An 18,361-nucleotide genomic window follows, 5' to 3' on the forward strand; every position below is an offset into this window, starting at 1 on the left:
AATAAATACAACCCGGAGTTTTCACCGAAGTGCTTTATAACGTTCATTAATGAAGCGATTTTCAGGTTTCAGGTTTATTTAAATAAATTCTTTAATTTGACATGTATTGTGTAACTAGAGCACACTACCAAGTATCTTTCTTAAAAATAATAAAATATATATTTTTCTTAATTTCACCATAATATCGTTTCAATAATCTTTAGAGTGATGCATTATTACACTTCTTTAGAAATTATTTTTCTTATTACTGTAAAAAGTACAATTTAGTCAAATAGCCATTTATATGTTGTTCAGTACGAATGCCATGTAACGTGCTACTTAATACTTTTAAAATCTAAAAGTGTGCTAAAATGTTTCCTTCTCTCCCTCCTTCTCTGTTGTAGGTGTGGCCTGTGTCCAGCACTGGTGTGTTAGTGAGTGAGTGTGTGTTTGTTCGCTCAGGGCTTTTGGGATTTGTAGGCCCAGGTGGAGCCATCTTTGTTGCTGGAAAGATGGACGGATTAATGCAGGTTGGCGGCCGGAGACATAACGGTGATGACATTGTTGCTACAGCGCTTGCTGTTGAACCCATGAAGTTTGTGTACAGAGGAAGGTGTGTGTGTTTTTGTTTGGTTTGATTAAAATATTAAATTCTGTAATTCTCTTCCGGGTTTGCAGAGTACAGGTATATTACTGTTTAGATGTTTTTTGTTAAAGATATCAAAGTATATTGCCTCAAGTATCACATATTCCGCTGAGTCTTGAAACTTGCCTGTTAATATGATTTAAAATAAAGCAGTCACACCACCGGATCATCTTAAAACATACCATAACTTTAGAAAATTATGAAACGTTTCAACCCCAGTGCACAAATTGTATGTGCTGTAATGTGTGTGTGGTTTTATGCATCTCTAGGATAGCGGTGTTCTCCATTACTGTGCTTCATGATGAGAGGATTGTGGTGGTGGCAGAGCAGAGACCAGATTCTACTGAAGAGGAGAGCTTTCAGTGGATGAGCAGAGTACTGCAGGTACATTTGAGCCATTCTAGAATTATTGTATGCATACACCAGTATGTTTTTCAGTCGTATTATCTTGATACATGATCATATTGTTATTATAGTTTGTGTGTATGTGTGTCTAGGCTATAGATAGTATCCATCAGGTTGGTGTGTATTGCCTGGCGCTGGTTCCGTCGAATACCCTGCCCAAAACTCCTCTTGGAGGAATCCACCTCTCTGAGACAAAGCAGCTGTTCCAGGATGGAGCGCTGCACCCCTGCAACGTCCTTATGTGCCCTCATTCTTGTGTCACCAATCTGCCCAAACCCAGACAGAAACAACCTGGTAGAACAATTATAATAATAATAAATAATAATTCTGTGTGCGTGCTTGCGCGCGCGTGTGTGTGCGCGTGTGTGTGCGCGTGTGTGTGCGCGTGTGTGCGCGTGTGTGCGCGTGTGTGCGCGTGTGTGCGCGTGTGTGCGCGTGTGTGTGTGTGTGTGTGTGTGTGTGTGTGTGTGTGTGTGTGTGTGGATATACCAATCAGCCATAACATTAAAACCACTGACGGGTGAAGTGAATAACATTTGATTATCTTGTTAAAATGGCACCTGTCAAGGGTGGGATATATTAGGCAGCAAGTGATCAGTTCTCAGTCTGTTCTCAAAGTTGATGTGTTGGAAGCAGGAAAAATGTAAGGATCTGAGCGACTTTGACCAAATTGTGATTGCTAGACGGTCAGAGCATCTCCAAAACGGCAAGTCTTGTGTGGTGTTCCCGGGATGCAGTGGTTAGTACCCACCAAAAGTGGTCTAAGGAAGGACAACCGGTGAACTGGCAAAGGGTCATGGGCACCCAAGGCTCATGTGGGGAGCAAAGGCTAGTCCGGCTGGTCCAATCCCACAGAAGAGCTACTGCAGCACAAATTGCTGAAAAAGTTAATGCTGGCTATGATAGCGATTGCTGCGAGGCTGTGTAGCTGCAGAACAGTCAGAGTGCCCATGCTGACCCTGTCCACTGCTGAAAGCGCCTACGATGGGCACATGAGTATCAGAACTGGACCATGGAGCAGTGGAAGAATTTGGCCTGGTCTGATGAATCACATTTTCTTTTACATCATGTGGATGGCCGAGTGCGTGCGTCACTTACCTGGGGAAGAGATGGCACCAGGATGCATTATGGGAAGAAGGCAAGCCGGAGAAACTAGTGTGATGCTCTGGGTAATGTTCTGCCTTGGGTCCTGGCATTCATGTGGATGTTACTTTGTCACGTACCACCTACCTAAACATTGCTGCAGGCCAAGTACACCACTTCATGGCAATGGTGTTCCCTAATAGCAGTGGCCTCTTTCAGCAGGATAATGTGCACGGCCACACTGCAAAACATTGTTCAGGAATGGTTTGAGGAACACTGCAAGACTTCAACGTCTAGGACTTGGCCTCCAAATTCCCCAGATCTCAATCCGATCAAGTGTCTGTGGGATGTGCTGGACAAACAAGCAAACAAACAAACAAGTCCAATCTATGGAGGCCCCACCTCACAGCTTACAGGACTTAAAGGATCTGCTGCTAACATCTTGTGCCAGGTACCACACCTTCAGAGGTCTTGTGGAGTTCATGCCGGGTCAAAGCTGTTTTGGTGACTCAAGGGGGACCTACACAATATTAAGCTGGTGGTTTTAATGGTGTGTGTGTGTGTGTGTGTGTGTGTGTGTGTGTGTGTACACAGGATGTCCCAAAATTCTCCATACATAGGGGACTATGTATGCCAGCACCACGCCAGTGGTTGTTCGTGGATGTCCACTTCTCAGTTGGTCCGCTACACTTGATGTGATGTGCTTGCTGTGTTTCCTGTCCAACGTATGGAGACTTTTGGGACACCCTGTGTGTGTGTGTGTATGTATGTATGTATGTATGTATGTATGTATGTATAGCACGTACAGATGAAATGTGGGCAGATGAATGTTGGTTTCCTGAACCAGCAGCAATACCTTGTTGATTAAAAAGTGGTATAGAAAAGGATTATGATGCAAACGTGTGTGTGTGTTTTGCAGAGGTTGGCCCTGCCTCTGTTATGGTGGGGAACCTGGTGGCAGGAAAGCGGATGGCGCAGGCCAGCGGGCGAGACCTCAGTCAGGAAGACAATGATCAGGTTTGTATGCATGTGCATATCTGTGTCTAAATTTGTCTTAATGTGCTTGAATGTTTTATCAGGAGTGAATTTCTGAAAGATGTGTGAATCCCAACTGTTAGTGTTTGAGAGAAGAGTTCTTAATGGAATTAATGCTAACAATCTGTAGTTAAATTGTGTCAAGTATAAAAATTTATGATGGTGAATAAAGACACGTATAAGTGTTGCTAAAAAATAGAATGTTTCATATAAATAACAGTGTCAAATATAATCGCCCATTTTATTAGGAATACCTGTACTCCTGCTCACTCATGCAATTTTCCAAACAGCCAGTTATGTTGCAGCATTGCAGGTTCAGTTAATGTTCACATCAAACATCAGAATGGGGAGAAATTGTGATCTTAATGCCTTGATCATGCTTGTTGGTGCCATGGTTACAGGTTTTTTTTTTAGTGTTTTAGAAACTGCTGATCTCCTGGGATTATCATGCACATCAGTCTCTAGAGTTCATACAGAGTGATGCAAAAAAACCCAAAAAATATCCAATAAGCAGCAGTTCTGCGTGTGGGAATGCCATGTATGTTGATGAAAGAGGTCAGAGAAGAATGGCCAGACAATTTTGAGCTGACAGTAATGTTATGGTAACTCAAATAATCACTATTGACAACCATGGTAAGCAGAAGAGCATCTCAGAACACACAACACATTAAATCTTGAGTCTGGATGGGCTACAACAGCAGAAAACCATATCGGGTTCCACGTCTGTCAGCCAAGAACAGGAAACAAATAGGAAAATAGTGGGCACAGGCTCAATGAAAATGGACAGTTGAAGATTTGCCTGGTCTGATGAATGCAGATTCATCAGATGGTAGGATTTGGCATCAACATATACGCATGGATCCAATCTGCCTTGTGTTGTGCCACAATCTGCCAGTTTAGGCTGGTGGTGGTAGTGTAATGGTGTTGGGGAATGTTGTCTTGACACTCACTGGGCCCCTTATTACCAACCAAGCATTGTTTGGCCTTGCCATGTCACAGCCTGTCTGAGTATTGTTGCTGACCACATGCATCCTTTTATTGCAACAATTTACCTTAATCTTATAATGACTACTTCCTAGCATTATAATACGCCATATCATAAAGCACAAGTCATCTCAGTCTGGTTCCATGAATTTAACATTGAGTTAATTGTACTTCAATATTTTCCCCATCTGAATCCAATTAGAGCATGTTTGAGATGTGATAGAATGGGAAATTCACAGCATGAATGTGTTAGCTGACAAATCTGCAGCAATTATGTGATGCAATCATATCAGTCAATGCGTAACAGAATTTCAAAGGAATTTCCCACTCTTTCTGGAATCCATAAGAATTCAGGCTATTTTGAAAGAACAGGGGTCCTCCCCAGTATTAGTATGTATGTTCTATGTGTTAAACAACATAGCACATATTGTATCAGACCACCCAAATTTTAGGTAAGCAAAAATATTGGAATATGTAACTGACAGGTGTTTCTTGTTGCCCATGTGTATCCTGTTAGATTGATTGTTTAAACAATAAATAGCTCTGAACATCTACTCTTGGTATTAGCCTTCAGTTTCACCTGTGAAGGCTGCATTGTTGTTAAAAAGGATAAGCCACCACGAAGATCAGGGAGCTGTCTATGTGCGAAAAGCAAGCCAATTTGAACCAAAGAAAAGCATGAAAATCAATCAGAGGCATTTCACTGGGCATAGCCAGGACAACAATTTGGAATGTCCCGAAAAATAACAAAACCACTGGTATACTGAGCAACACCGAACAGATCAGCCAAGGAAAACAACAGCAGCTGATGACAGAAACATAGACAGTGACATCATCAACAGCCTCCACAGGACAGGGGTGGAAGTATCACAATCCACCGTTCGAAGAAGTCTTCGAGAGCAGAAATATAGAGGCCATACCAAAAGACGCAAACCACTCATCAGCAGTAAGAATCAGAACGCCAGATTGGAATTTGCAAAGAAATACAGAGATGAGTCACAAAGTTGTGGAACCAAGATTAACCTCTACCAAAGTGATGGAAAGGCCAACGTGTGGAGAAAGAACGGCTCTACTCATGATCCAAAACATATTCGCTCATCTGTGAAACATGGTGGAGGTAGTGTCATGGCTTGGGCTTGCAAGACTACCTCTGGAACAGAGAAATGCATCCAAATTCATTGGGATGAACTATCATGCAGCAAGACAATGATCCTCACACTGTTAACTCAACAAAGGACTTCATCAGGGGTAAAAGTGGAAGGTTTTAGACTGGCCAAGTCAATCACCAGATCTTAACCCAATGGAGCGGCAGTTCACCTCCTGAAGAGGAGACTAAAGGGAGAAACGCCCTAAAACACACAAAAACTGAAAGACTGGAAAAAGCATCACAAAAGAAGAAACCAACAGTTTGGTGATGTCACTGAGTCATAGGCTTGATGCAGTTATTGCAAACAAGGGATGTGACAACCAATTATCAAGTGTTATTTACTTTTAGACTTATCTGTTCTTATACTTTTGTTCACCTAAAAATTGGATGGTCTGATACAAAAGGTTCTATGTTTTTTGTTGTTTAACTCCTCTGGGTGTAAATACTAGTAAATAAAGGCTGAAATCTTAAGCTCTCATCTCGTATCCATCTTTTGACTTCAAACTCAATTGTCTGTGGAGTATAACACAAACAATGAATTGGCCTTACTGTTCCAATAGTTACGGAGGGGACTGTATATTGTGCAGCCATATGAGGTACATTCCACCGAAATCTGACAATAGAAAAGAAGGGGGGAGAAATACACATTTTTTTTTTAGTTTATATATTTATTTAATTTTTTTATAGTTTACTGATCTAATAATTATTTTGAAACTTTTCAATTCGTTTTTCCCCCTTTAAACGTGCCTAAGACTATGCACAGTATTGTGTGTGTGTGTGTGTGTGTGTGTGTGTGTGTGTGTGTGTGTGTGTATATATATATATATATATATATATATATATATATATATATATATATATATATATATATATATATATGTGTATGTATGTGTGTGTGTGTGTGTGTGTGTGTATGTATATGTATGTATATACTATATGTGTGTATGTATATGTATGTATATTCTATGTGTGTGTATATATATATATAATGTGTGTGTGTGTGTGTGTGTGTGTGTATATATATATAATATATATAAAATGTGTGTATGTATTAGGGATGTCACGATATCAAAAATCTAGTAGTCTGTACCAATACCACCAAAGGTACACGATACTTGATACCAAAGTCGATACCACGGTGTGGTTTAAAAAAAAAAAATTAATAACATTAAAAACTCTCCTGGAGGACATCCTCCTCTGGCTAATACTGGCAAAGAGAGAGAGAGGGGGGGGATATTTTAGTTATCAAACACTGTCTGACAATGACTAATAAAACTATGGATGCTACAAGTGCTAAGGTGCACTCCTAAACGCGTGCGTGCACACAAAAGCATGAACATTTGAATAATTATTAGTGACATTAGGCTACATTTAGCTGACAGGACACGGGCTGAATGGCGATGTATGGTAGCCCATTAGGAGGTAGTGTTTAACATTGCAATGCGTTAGCGTCATTAACAAATAACTGGCTATCGCAAACATTACATGGAGCATAATGTTAACTGTTTTCACGGCAACAATGCCAGCTGCCTCAAACAAACATAATATAGGACCGCCTTTCAGGTGCTTCTCCAAATTCCAGGTGTTTCCTCGCTTTGTTTGAAATGAACGATAGCATCGGCTGCACACCAGCTTCAGAGCCTCAGTTATATGTTTGTTGTCATCTGCCTCGAATGCGAAGTATTTCCATATTTGTCTCTTACCATCTTTCCTCTCAACGAGTCGGGGCGGAGCTAAACTTGTCGCCATCTTTTGTAGTTTTTCCCATGTGCTTGTAGGCATTCTTCTTCTTCTTTACCACATGTGGACCAACTAAAACACTTGCGCGTATTTGCTGCCCCCTTCAGTTCGGGAAGAATTGCAACCTCTGTACTTTCATTACCAACGATACCTACGCTACTGCAGAAAAACAAGTACTGTCATGTTTTAAGACTGTTGGTACCGAAGTATCAGTTCTCGTGACATCTCTATGTATGTGTGTGTGTGTGTGTATATATATATATATATATATATATATATATATATATATATATATATATATATATATATATATATATATATATAATATACATGAATGACATTTAGTCGTGTTTGGAATATAACCCTTGATATGAGGTTTATCTTTTTGTTTCCTTTTTCATGTAATCCAGTTCCTTTTTCTGCCTGAGGTGTTGCAGTGGAGAGCTCAAACTACACCTGACCACATACTTTACACACTCATTAATTCAAGGGTAATACACACACACACCTCACCTCACACTGTAAGCACTGTGTTTTTATGTGTTTCTTTAGGTGGCACTCATATCATAGCATAAACATAAACTAAACATTCACCACGGTCATTTACCAAACCTTATTTTAAATTGTGTGTTGTAGGGGGCAGTGGGGAGTTCTCTAACATGTCTGCAGCTCCATAAAAGAGCAGAGAAGATTGCTGCACTGCTGTTTGAGAGAGGCCAACTGCGAGAGGGAGACCATGTAGCTTTAGTGTACCCACCAGGTAACTTCACATTTAACCTTTTTCATTTTTTTTAACTTTACTTGATCATAAGAAATTGGAAGAGTATAAATTGTAAACATCATAGTGACATAAGGACAACCGTGTCTAACGGAACAACTGACTATTCAGTGTAATGTGCATATATACTGTGGGGTCCAAAAGTCTGAGCGCACTTCTATTTTTGCATTTGTTTCTAATTCCAACAATTTGAGTGAAAAGTAGAACATTTACATGTATTTCAGAGTTTATTAGTATTTGGTATGTCCTATTTTTCTTTAATGACACTGTGCACTCGAGCTGGCATGGACTCCAAGTCTGTAAGAATCCTTATGATCCATTTTAGATCAGATCCATTAGTGTCATCTGAACACACACTTCAATAGAAGAGATTAGGCATGAGGAAAATCTGGCCTTCTGTTCAAAGCAGTTAACATGGTCAATGTCACAAATTTGCTTACATTAAATAGCGACCTAGAAATATTGCCCAATCTTGAATATTAAATATTCAAAATATTTGACGTTTTACTTTCTTTTTATGTATTTTTATATATATACAGTATCTCACAAAAGTGAGTACACCCCTCACATTTTTGTAAATATTTGTTTATAACGTTTTCATGTGACAACACTGAAGAAATGACACTTTGCTACAATGTAAAGTAGTGAGTGTACAGCTTGTATAACAGTGTAAATTTACTGTCCCCTCAAAATAATTCCACACACAGCCATTAATGTCTAAACCACTGGAAACAAAAGTGAGTACACCCCTAAGTGAAAATGTCCAAATTAGGCCCGAAGTGTCAATATTTTGTGTGGCCACCATTATTTTCCAGCACTGCCTTAAACCTCTTGGGCATGGAGTTCACCAGAGCTTCACAGGTTGCCACTGGAGTCCTCTTCCACTCCTCCATGACGACATCACGGAGCTGGTAGATGTTAGAGACCTTGTGCTCCTCCACCTTCCGTTTGAGGATGCCCCACAGATGCTCAATATTGTTTAGGTCTGGAGACATGCTTGGCCGGTCCATCACCTTCACCCTCAGCTTCTTTAGCAAGGCAGTGGTCATCTTGGAGGTGTGTTTGGGGTCGTTATCATGCTGGAATACTGCGTACTGATCATGCTCTGCTTCAGTATGTCACAGTACATGTTGGCATTCATGGTTCCCTCAATGAACTGTAGCTCCCCAGTTTATCATGGTGTCATCAGACCACAGGACATGGTTCCAGTAATCCATGTCCTTAGTCTGCTTGTCTTCAGCAAACTGTTTGCAGGCTTTCTTGTGCATCATCTTTAGAAGAGGCTTCCTTCTGGGACGACAGCCATGCAGACCATTTGATGCAGTGTGCGGCGTATGCTCTGAGCACTGACAGGCTGACCCCCCACCCCTTCAATCTCTGCAGCAATGCTGGCAGCACTCATACGTCTATTTCCCAAAGACAACCTCTGGATATGATGCTGCTCACATGCACTCAACTTCTTTGGTCGACCATGGCGAGGCCTGTTCTGAGTGGAACCTGTCCTGTTAAACCGCTGTATGGTCTTGGCCACCGTGCTGCAGCTCAGTGTCAGGGTCTTGGCAGTCTTCTTATAGCCTAGGCCATCTTTATGTAGAGCAACAATTCTTTTTTTCAGATCCTCAGAGAGTTCTTTGCCATGAGGTGCCATGTTGAACTTCCAGTGACCAGTATGAGGGAGTGTGAGAGCGATGACACCAAATTTAATACACCTGCTCCCCATTCACACCTGAGACCTTGTAGCACTACCAAGTCACATGACACCGGAGAGGGAAAATGGCTAATTGGGTCCAATTTGGACATTTTCACTTAGGGGTGTACTCACTTCTGTTGCCAGTGGTTTAGACATTAATGGCTGTGTCTTGAGTTATTTTGAGGGGACAGCAAATTTACACTGTTATACAAGCTGTACACTCACTACTTTACATTGTAGCGAAGTGTCATCTCTTCAGTGTTGTCACATGAAAAGATTTAATCAAATATTTACAAAAATGAGAGGGGTGTACTCACTTTTGTTAGATACTGTGTATGTATTGATGTATTGTATGTATGTGTGTGTGTGTGTGTGTATATATATATATATATATATATATATATATATATATATATATATATATATATGTATATAATATTTCAATATGACTATAATACCTTCTGTTTATTTTCAATTTTAAAAAATAATCCTAGATTTTCAGCATGGTTTCAGACCTTTGACGCTACTGTACAAATGTATGCATGTTTGTGTGTCACAGGTTTAGATCTGATTGCTGCCTTCTACGGTTGTTTGTATGCTGGCTGTATCCCTATCACAGTCAGGCCACCTCATCCCCAAAACATCTCTACAACTCTGCCAACTGTCAAAATGATTGTAGAGGTAAATACACAAACTCATATCCATGTCCTGGAACAAGAAATCTATATTTATTGTTTGTATAAATTTACAGAATTATAGATTCTGTAAAAGTATAGTACAGATTGTGCAGTGAGGATTACGCAACCAGCGTTAGGTCTGTGTCAAGGTTCGTCACCGGTGGAGAGAGGTCCAGATTTCAGTGTTTCAGAGGACCATAGCGAGTACTTGAAAAATACTGCGGCAGAGCAGCTCTGCATATGAGAATAATATATTAATAATATAATAATATAATACATGGGTGTAGTTCAGTAACTTTAAACATGAACCAGGGCAGCTTCTGAAAGATCCTCTGTTGTTCCAATCACATGCCATTATGTAAATTATTTAACTGAAGGAAGTTCATCCGATCCAAGAGTAGCTACAGGGCTGGAGACATTAGTAGTCACAGACTGTCTTAGATTTTTCAAGCGGTAACTTGAAGTGTCAGTGCAAAACGAAATATAACCACTTGGAATTGTCTTATCTAAAGCCATAAACTATTGGTTAATGCTTAAACATTAAAAGGAAACTTTCAGTCAGGTTAGTTCAGTCCATTTCTGTTAAATACCTCTCGTCTAGGTGGTATAATGTCACCTTTTAAAAGGCTTTAGAATTTAGATCACTAGAACAGTGAGCCTGCATTAAATGCTCAAATGCCATGAAAGCCAACGTCATACATACAGGATATAAAAAACACACTGTTAAAATTACTGACTATAAAAATGGTGGTTTTCACATACCTGCAGACACATAACCATAACTGTGTGTGTGTGTGTGTGTGTGTGTGCGCGTGTAGGTGAGTCGTTCGGGATGTGTTATGACCACACAGGCAATCAGTAAACTTTTGAGGTCCAAAGAAGCATCAGCTGTGGTGGACCTCCGCTCATGGCCACCTGTCCTCGACACAGGTGAGGGTTGTGTGAGAAAATGAATTCGAAGAAAATAGACTAGTGAGAACTTTTCTTGTTTATATACATTTTTATGCGTGTGATTAAGATGACCTGCCAAAGAGACGGACTCCTCTGCTGTATAAGCCATGTGATCCAGAGTCTTTGGCCTACTTAGACTTCAGTGTGTCCACCACTGGCATGCTTGCTGGAGTAAAGGTACTCACTAATATGAAAGCATACACTCTCTCACTAAGTCACAAGACATAGTAAGATGACTGTATACAATATTCCTGCTTGTATTATTTTTAAAAGATGGCTGTGAACATAACTAGATCGGTGCTTTGACTCTGTACAGCAGCACATTGGATTTGAAATGAAATCTTGATTATAACATCAAGGTACAGTGCATCCGGAAAGTATTCACAGCGCTTCACATTTTCCACATTTTGTTATGTTACAGCCTTATTCCAGCATGGATTCAATTCATTATTTTCCTCAAAATTCTACAAACAATACCCCATAATGACAACGTGAAAGAAGTTTGTTTGAAATCTTTGCAAATGTATTAAAAATAAAAAACAAAAAAAGCACATGTACATAAGTATTCACAGCCTTTTTTTTTTTTTTTTTTATAAATTTGCAAAGATTTCAAACAAACCTCTTTCACATTGTCATTATGGGGTATTGTTTGTAAAATTTTGAGGAAAATAATGAATTTAATCCATTTTGGAATAAGGCTGTAAGATAACAAAATGTGGAAAAAGTGAAGCGCTGTGAATACTTTCTGGATGCACTGTACAGGCAGTCTGCATTTATTGAAGGGTATGAACATCTGACTCCATGTGGAATTTGGCCTTTCATGTAGGAATCACCGCTTGTTGATGCTTTTGTCCCCTCATTGCATAGTGTTATTCACTGGGTTGTTTCTGTGATTCACAGCATTAGATCATGTGCAACAAAACATGAGGAACAAAGCCGTATCAATGCTAATAAAACAAACCAAAGACAAGATAAAACTATTTAAGAACTGATGTAAATATTTAAAAATATTTTTTCAATAGAAATCTAGAAATGTGAAAAATCTAGAATTGACTGAATACCTTTATATTACCAGATGTACAGCACTGTGCAAAGGTTTTAGGCACCCTATTGTTTTAGTACAAACTTTGTTATAGATTTTTTATTTTATGACTTCTTCTTCATTTTAGATTCACAAACATTAGTTTTATAGCACAATATTAAATGTTACAGAAAAATGTTTGTCATTAAAGAAAGCAGCATATTACGTAAGAGAACACTTTTCAGACAAAAAACACAATGAAGGCTGCTGGGTTTTGCTGCAAAAATAAGAAGCAAATGCGACAGTCAAAGTCTCCAGAAGAACCGTGACTGGATCTGCAAGATGCTCATTAAAACTTGCAGCTCATTTCCTTATAAAACTGCACTAATTGTACCGGAGACTACTATTTTTTAAAAAAATTGTCACACCAAATATTGACTTTGTTTCATTTACTACTGTTTACTGCTCTTTTTTTTTTAAATGTAGAAACATTTAATCTCATTATTTTGAAAGCATCTGTGCTCTACAGCATTTCTTTGCATGTGCCTAAAACTTTTGCACACTGCTGTAGATATTTCATAGATCATCGGAATACAGAGTATCTGGTTGAGTCTATAGCTCACAGAATTCTGGCATTATAAATTGGAAAGGATTTGCAATCAATTAACAATTTTCAATCCCTGGAATGAATAGATTATGAAATCAAATGTTATTAGATTCTGCACCTCAATTATACGCTTTAAATCAAATCCAATGTGTGTGTAAAGCCAAAATAAAAATGTGTGAGCTAATTATTTAATTTAATAACATCGTTTAAATTTAGTTAATGTAGTTTATTATTTGATCATTTTCTGCTGGTGGTGATGACAATGTTCTGTGACAGTATCATCTTTGTCTCTGTCTCTTCACCCCACAGATGTCCCACAGTGCTACCAGTGCTTTATGTCGCTCTATAAAGTTGCAGTGTGAGCTATATCCATCCCGTGAAGTGGCTGTGTGTTTGGATCCCTACTGTGGACTGGGCTTTGTCATCTGGTGCCTCTGCAGGTACAAAAACCATTTATATATTAGAGAGCTAGTCCTAAAACACATTCTACCCTCACCCAGCTAAATACTAGTATAAGAGAAGTGAAAAGCACAACAGATTCACCATAGGACAACAAAATAGTATCTTATTAGGTTACATTGTGACTTATTGGTGAACAGATAACAGAGTAATAGGGGTCAGCTGAAATACTATTCAGACTGGATAAGTTTTCCAGACATGTGTCTGTTAAGAAATCTTGCTGGAGGATGTATGTTGTAATTATGATCGATTTGCAGAAGATAAGCGAACTCTGTGTAAACTACAGAGATGGGAGTGTTTCCACAATGTATGCATAGTCACCACCCCTAAAGGGTTCGATGTGTATGACTCTTTATTATAACCGCTGGTTGTAGTTCTCTTAAATGTCACCTATATTTTATTCTTCTGCATTTGGCCCTTTTCCCCACAGGGTGTGATAGGAATCTTGACCAACATATCAGTACAGACAGATTAGATGTTACATGGGGTCATTTCTACTGGTCATTTTAAAGTAGTAAAAAAAAAGGGTTTTGTTTTACTGCTGGAATAAAACGCTCCGAGATACATCAGTAATAATTGCATCATTCTACCTCCTTCATATAATACGAATCCAGAATAGGGGTTATTATAATGTTCATTATTACGTTTAATGAATGTAATGTGTTTAATCTGTGCATGCAGTGTATATGCAGGGCACCAGTCCATACTGATCCCTCCAGCAGAGTTGGAGGTAAACCCGGCCCTGTGGTTGCTCTCCGTCAGCCAGTTTAAAGTGAGAGACACTTTCTGTTCTTACTCAGTCATGGAGCTCTGTACCAAGACCCTCGGCACACTCACTAACTCGCTCAAGGTGTGCACACACACACACACACACACACACACACACACACACACAGTCAGTCACGCATACTCCCTTTCACAAAAGCAAGACACACATGTGTATACTTCCACTGTACTTGCGCTGTATCATGGCTGACCCTGCGCTCTGACCCCAGCTTCCTGACATGCTGGGATATGCGAAGAAAAGAATTTCACTGTGCATATGTATATGTGATCAATAAAGACTCATTATCATTATCACTGACAGGATGACACATGCACAAATATACACTCTTCATTATGTGAATATACACTCTTCATTAGTCTTCATTATGAATACTGGACATTCACATATAAACACCACTTCTAATTACAGTACCTACTCTTTTTCAGTCCCTTGTATCCCTTGTGTTTCCCTTGTAACTCTTTCTCTTCCTGTGTTTTTATCTGGTTCTCAGGCACGAGGACTGGATCTATCCCGTGTACGCACGTGTGTGGTGGTGGCAGAGGAGAGGCCTCGCATTTCTCTGACTCAGTCCTTCTCCAAGCTTTTTAAAGATGTGGGGCTTCACCCTCGTGCTGTCAGTACTTCCTTTGGCTGCAGGGTGAATCTTGCTGTGTGTCTGCAGGTCAGTTACATCTCAAGCAGCACACACAGGTGGACTGTTTTAATTAAATCATTTATAAAAAATACAACTTCCTTACTTTAATGGATTTGTAGTTAGTAAGCAATTATATTGCATATAATAAATACATTTTACTGTATTAAGCCAAATAAATTGGTAACCTTGAGGAGTTTGTGGACACTTGATCATCACACCCATACATGGTTCTTCCCCAAACTGGCCACAAAGTTGATAGGATGTCTATGAATGCTGTAGCATTACAATTTCCCTTCACTGGAACTAAGAGGCCCAAACCTATCCCAGCATGACAATGCCTCTGTGCACAAACCGAGGTCAATGAAGACTTGGTTAGATAAGGTTGAACACCTTTGGGATGAACTGAAAGCTGACTGCACGTCAGGCCTCCTCACCCAACATCACTGACTGACCTCACTAATGCTCTTGTGGCTGAATGAACACAAATCCCCAGAGTCACACTCCAAAATCTAGTGGAAAGAATTCCCAGAAAAGTGGAGGTTATTATAACAGTAAATGGAGACTAATTTAGGATTGGGAGGTTCAAAAAGCACATAAGGGTATGATGGTCAGGTTTCCACATACATTTGGCTATATAGTGTATATCTGAATGCCCCGGTTCTGTTCATGCAGTATTTGCTTTATTTTAAATGTTATTGATATTTCATTCAAATGGTAGCTCATGGATTTAACACGGTTAAACAATTTAGCATCTCATACTGACTGATGTTAAGAACAAGAACATGTTTTCGATTCATATAATGAGGTGAGCAATCATGAAAATAAATGTTTGAGACTGCTCGTGTTTTAAACTGCTTGTGTGTGTGTAGGGGACTTCAGGACCAGACCCTACTACTGTCTATGTGGACATGAGAGCACTCAGACATGACAGGTAGCACATCCATATCGACATTTCACATGCAGCCTCTTGAAGTCTTCCACATACCCACTCACACTCTTCCCAGTCTCAGCTTAGTCGCCTTTTTTTATATAGACTGGGAGAATTTTCTGTAAGTAGAGTTTGTTTTTTACTCAATGCTGTTATTGTGTGATGTAGAGTACGCTTGGTGGAAAAAGGGTCTCCACATAGTTTACCTCTCATGGAGTCAGGCAAGGTGAGAGATCAAATATGCAACCTTTTTTTTGAAAGTGCTTAAAATCCTTAAGTAAATCTTATTATTCAATCAAATTAATTGTATTTTATAAATAAATACAAACTCTTTTACTTTGATATGCAGATCTTACCAGGAGTCCGCATCATCATCGCCAATCCAGAGACGAAGGGGCCAATTGGAGACTCTCATTTAGGAGAGGTTAGTCCAGTCAAAGGCTGTCGTGGAGCAAAAACAGATTTGATGATTCTGTGATTGATAATCTGTAAATATACAATCATCTGAAAAAATAAGCACACTCCTTGGAAATTGTTGCCTTTTTTCCATATTTGGACAAGCAAACATTTGATCCTCTTTGAAACAGTGCTTATTAGTAAAGTTGATGCACACAATCAAATGACACACAAAACTGGTATTTTGTAATAATTTTCACAATTTAAATTAACAAAAAAACAGATCAGTCACATGGAAAAAGTAACTACACCCCTACATTTATCACACCTTCAAATCAGGTGTTCAAGATTGGGCACCAGTGATTAGAACCTGCTTAGGGAGTGCAGGTGGAACCCGTCTTATTTATACCCCTCTCATATCTAGTGTCTGGTGTTCCTTTTGTTATTGAGGATCTTTTGAAGATCTAAAGAGTTCTATAAGGCCTTCAGAAAAAAGGTTGTGGATGCCTATGAATCTGGCAAGGGATTTAAAAAGATCTCCAAACTATTTGAAGTACATCATTCCACTGTAAGGAAAATGGCACAGATTTCAAATGACTGCCAATTTGTCTAAGACTGGCCATCCCAGCAAATTCAGGCCAAGAGCAGACCATCTGATGCAAAAAGAAGTCTCCAAAAACCCCAACATTTCATCACAGGATCTGCTAGTAAGTCTTGCAGCTGTTGGTGTCAAAGTGCATGCTTCTACAATCAGAAAAAGATTACACAAATTTGACCTGCATGGGAGGTGTTCCAGGAAAAAGCCTTTGTAAGACTACAGTTTGCCAATGAGCATATAGGCAAAGACCAGGCATTTTGGAATAATGTGATCTGGACCAACGGATCAAAGATAGAGTTGTTTGGCCACAGTAACAGCAGATATATTTGGCTCTGACCAAAGACAGCTTTTCAGGAGAAGCACCTCATACCAACTGTGAAGCACACTGGTGGAAATGTTATGGTTTGGGGTTGCTTCGCTGCCTCAGGGACTGGACAACAGCATCCATTGATTCAACTATGAATTCTGCATCGTATCAAAGAGTGGTTGAAGATAATCTGAGGCCATCTGTCAGAAAGTTGAAGTTGAACTGAAAGTGGATCTTTGAACAGGATAATGATCCTAAGTACACTAACAAATCCACCAAGGAATGGCTCAAAGAGAAGAAATGGAGGGTTATGGAATGGCCTAGTCAAAGCCTGGATTTGAATCCCATTGTAATCTTGTGGGGGATTTGAAATGGGTAGCACATGCAAGAAACCCCTCAAATATCTTGCAACTGAAAGAATATTGTATGGAAGAGCGGTCAAAAATTCCAGGAAGCTGATGTCAGAGACTGGTGGACAATTATGCAAAACACCTACAAGAAGTTATTTCTGCTAAAGGGGGCAATACTAGCTTCTGAGGCCTCTTTCAAAGAGGATCAAATTTTGGCTTGTCCAAATATGTTTTTTAAAAAAAAGCCAACAATTTCCATGGGATGTACTTATTTTTTTACATGACTGTAGGTGTATAAGTGTGTATGATGAGCATATGGAAATTAGTGTGTGTGTGTGTGTGTTGCAGATATGGGTGCACAGCAGTCAGAATGCTAGTGGATATTTCTCAGTATTTGGGGAGGAGAATGTTCGCATAGATCATTTTAGTTCCAGACTCAGCTTTGGAGACACACAAACTGTCTGGGCTAGAACCGGCTACCTCGGCTTCCTCCGCCGGACAGAACTCACTGATGCCAGTGGAGGTGAGTGTATATGTGTTGTGATGCATCTTTAGTGTGTGTGGGTGTCTGTAGCTGAGTGTAAAATTGTCATGTTTTTAATAGGGGAAACATTATTACAATTTTTATTATTATTATTATTATTGTTATATTTGCCATCGACTGAGAAACTGCTTATACTTCCGGTTAGTAAAAAAGACCGTTGGTGTTCCATTTGAGACGATACTACTGATCTAAAATTCATATACTAGACAGTAGAGTACACAGTGCATAGTGTATGTGCATTGGGTATAGTACATCATTTGGGACACAACTAGAGTCACCAAATCTACAAATAGATGCCACCTCCATGGCAGCAAACTATTTTGAAGCAATATCATGCCAGAAGAAAGTCTTTCTTTCGTTGAACGACAGACAGGCGCCTAGAGTTCACTAGATGCACTAGATGCTACTGAAACTTGGACTGGATCTTGTTCTGTGGTCAGAAAGACAAAAATAGATCTTTTTGGCAGTAAAAAAATAATGGTTTTACATAAAAGAACCTTTTAGAGAACTAATCCACATTAAGTGTTATGGAGGCTGTTTTTCCTTCAGAGTCCCTCTTCGGAGGGTCTTGTTCGGGTGCTTGGCATTATGGACTCCTCTGAGAATCCAAGTGAA

General features: G+C 39.5%; 1 protein-coding gene across 1 annotated transcript in view; it reads left to right on the forward strand.

The window, feature by feature from the left end:
- Positions 1–18,361, forward strand: part of dip2cb (disco-interacting protein 2 homolog Cb) — a 68,927-nt gene that overhangs the window by 46,071 nt on the left and 4,495 nt on the right. Inside the window, exons 21-36 of the mRNA XM_053651209.1 lie at positions 384–592; positions 895–1,009; positions 1,123–1,324; positions 3,033–3,130; positions 7,430–7,510; positions 7,656–7,779; positions 10,047–10,168; positions 10,983–11,094; positions 11,183–11,292; positions 13,053–13,183; positions 13,884–14,052; positions 14,480–14,650; positions 15,493–15,554; positions 15,720–15,777; positions 15,901–15,975; positions 17,551–17,725. Coding sequence (XP_053507184.1) covers positions 384–592; positions 895–1,009; positions 1,123–1,324; positions 3,033–3,130; positions 7,430–7,510; positions 7,656–7,779; positions 10,047–10,168; positions 10,983–11,094; positions 11,183–11,292; positions 13,053–13,183; positions 13,884–14,052; positions 14,480–14,650; positions 15,493–15,554; positions 15,720–15,777; positions 15,901–15,975; positions 17,551–17,725 — 2,014 coding nt within the window. The remainder of the gene's footprint in view (positions 1–383; positions 593–894; positions 1,010–1,122; positions 1,325–3,032; positions 3,131–7,429; positions 7,511–7,655; positions 7,780–10,046; positions 10,169–10,982; positions 11,095–11,182; positions 11,293–13,052; positions 13,184–13,883; positions 14,053–14,479; positions 14,651–15,492; positions 15,555–15,719; positions 15,778–15,900; positions 15,976–17,550; positions 17,726–18,361) is intronic.

This window comes from Ictalurus furcatus, chromosome 20, assembly GCF_023375685.1.
Source record: "Ictalurus furcatus strain D&B chromosome 20, Billie_1.0, whole genome shotgun sequence".
NCBI classification, from domain to species: Eukaryota; Metazoa; Chordata; class Actinopteri; order Siluriformes; family Ictaluridae; genus Ictalurus; species Ictalurus furcatus.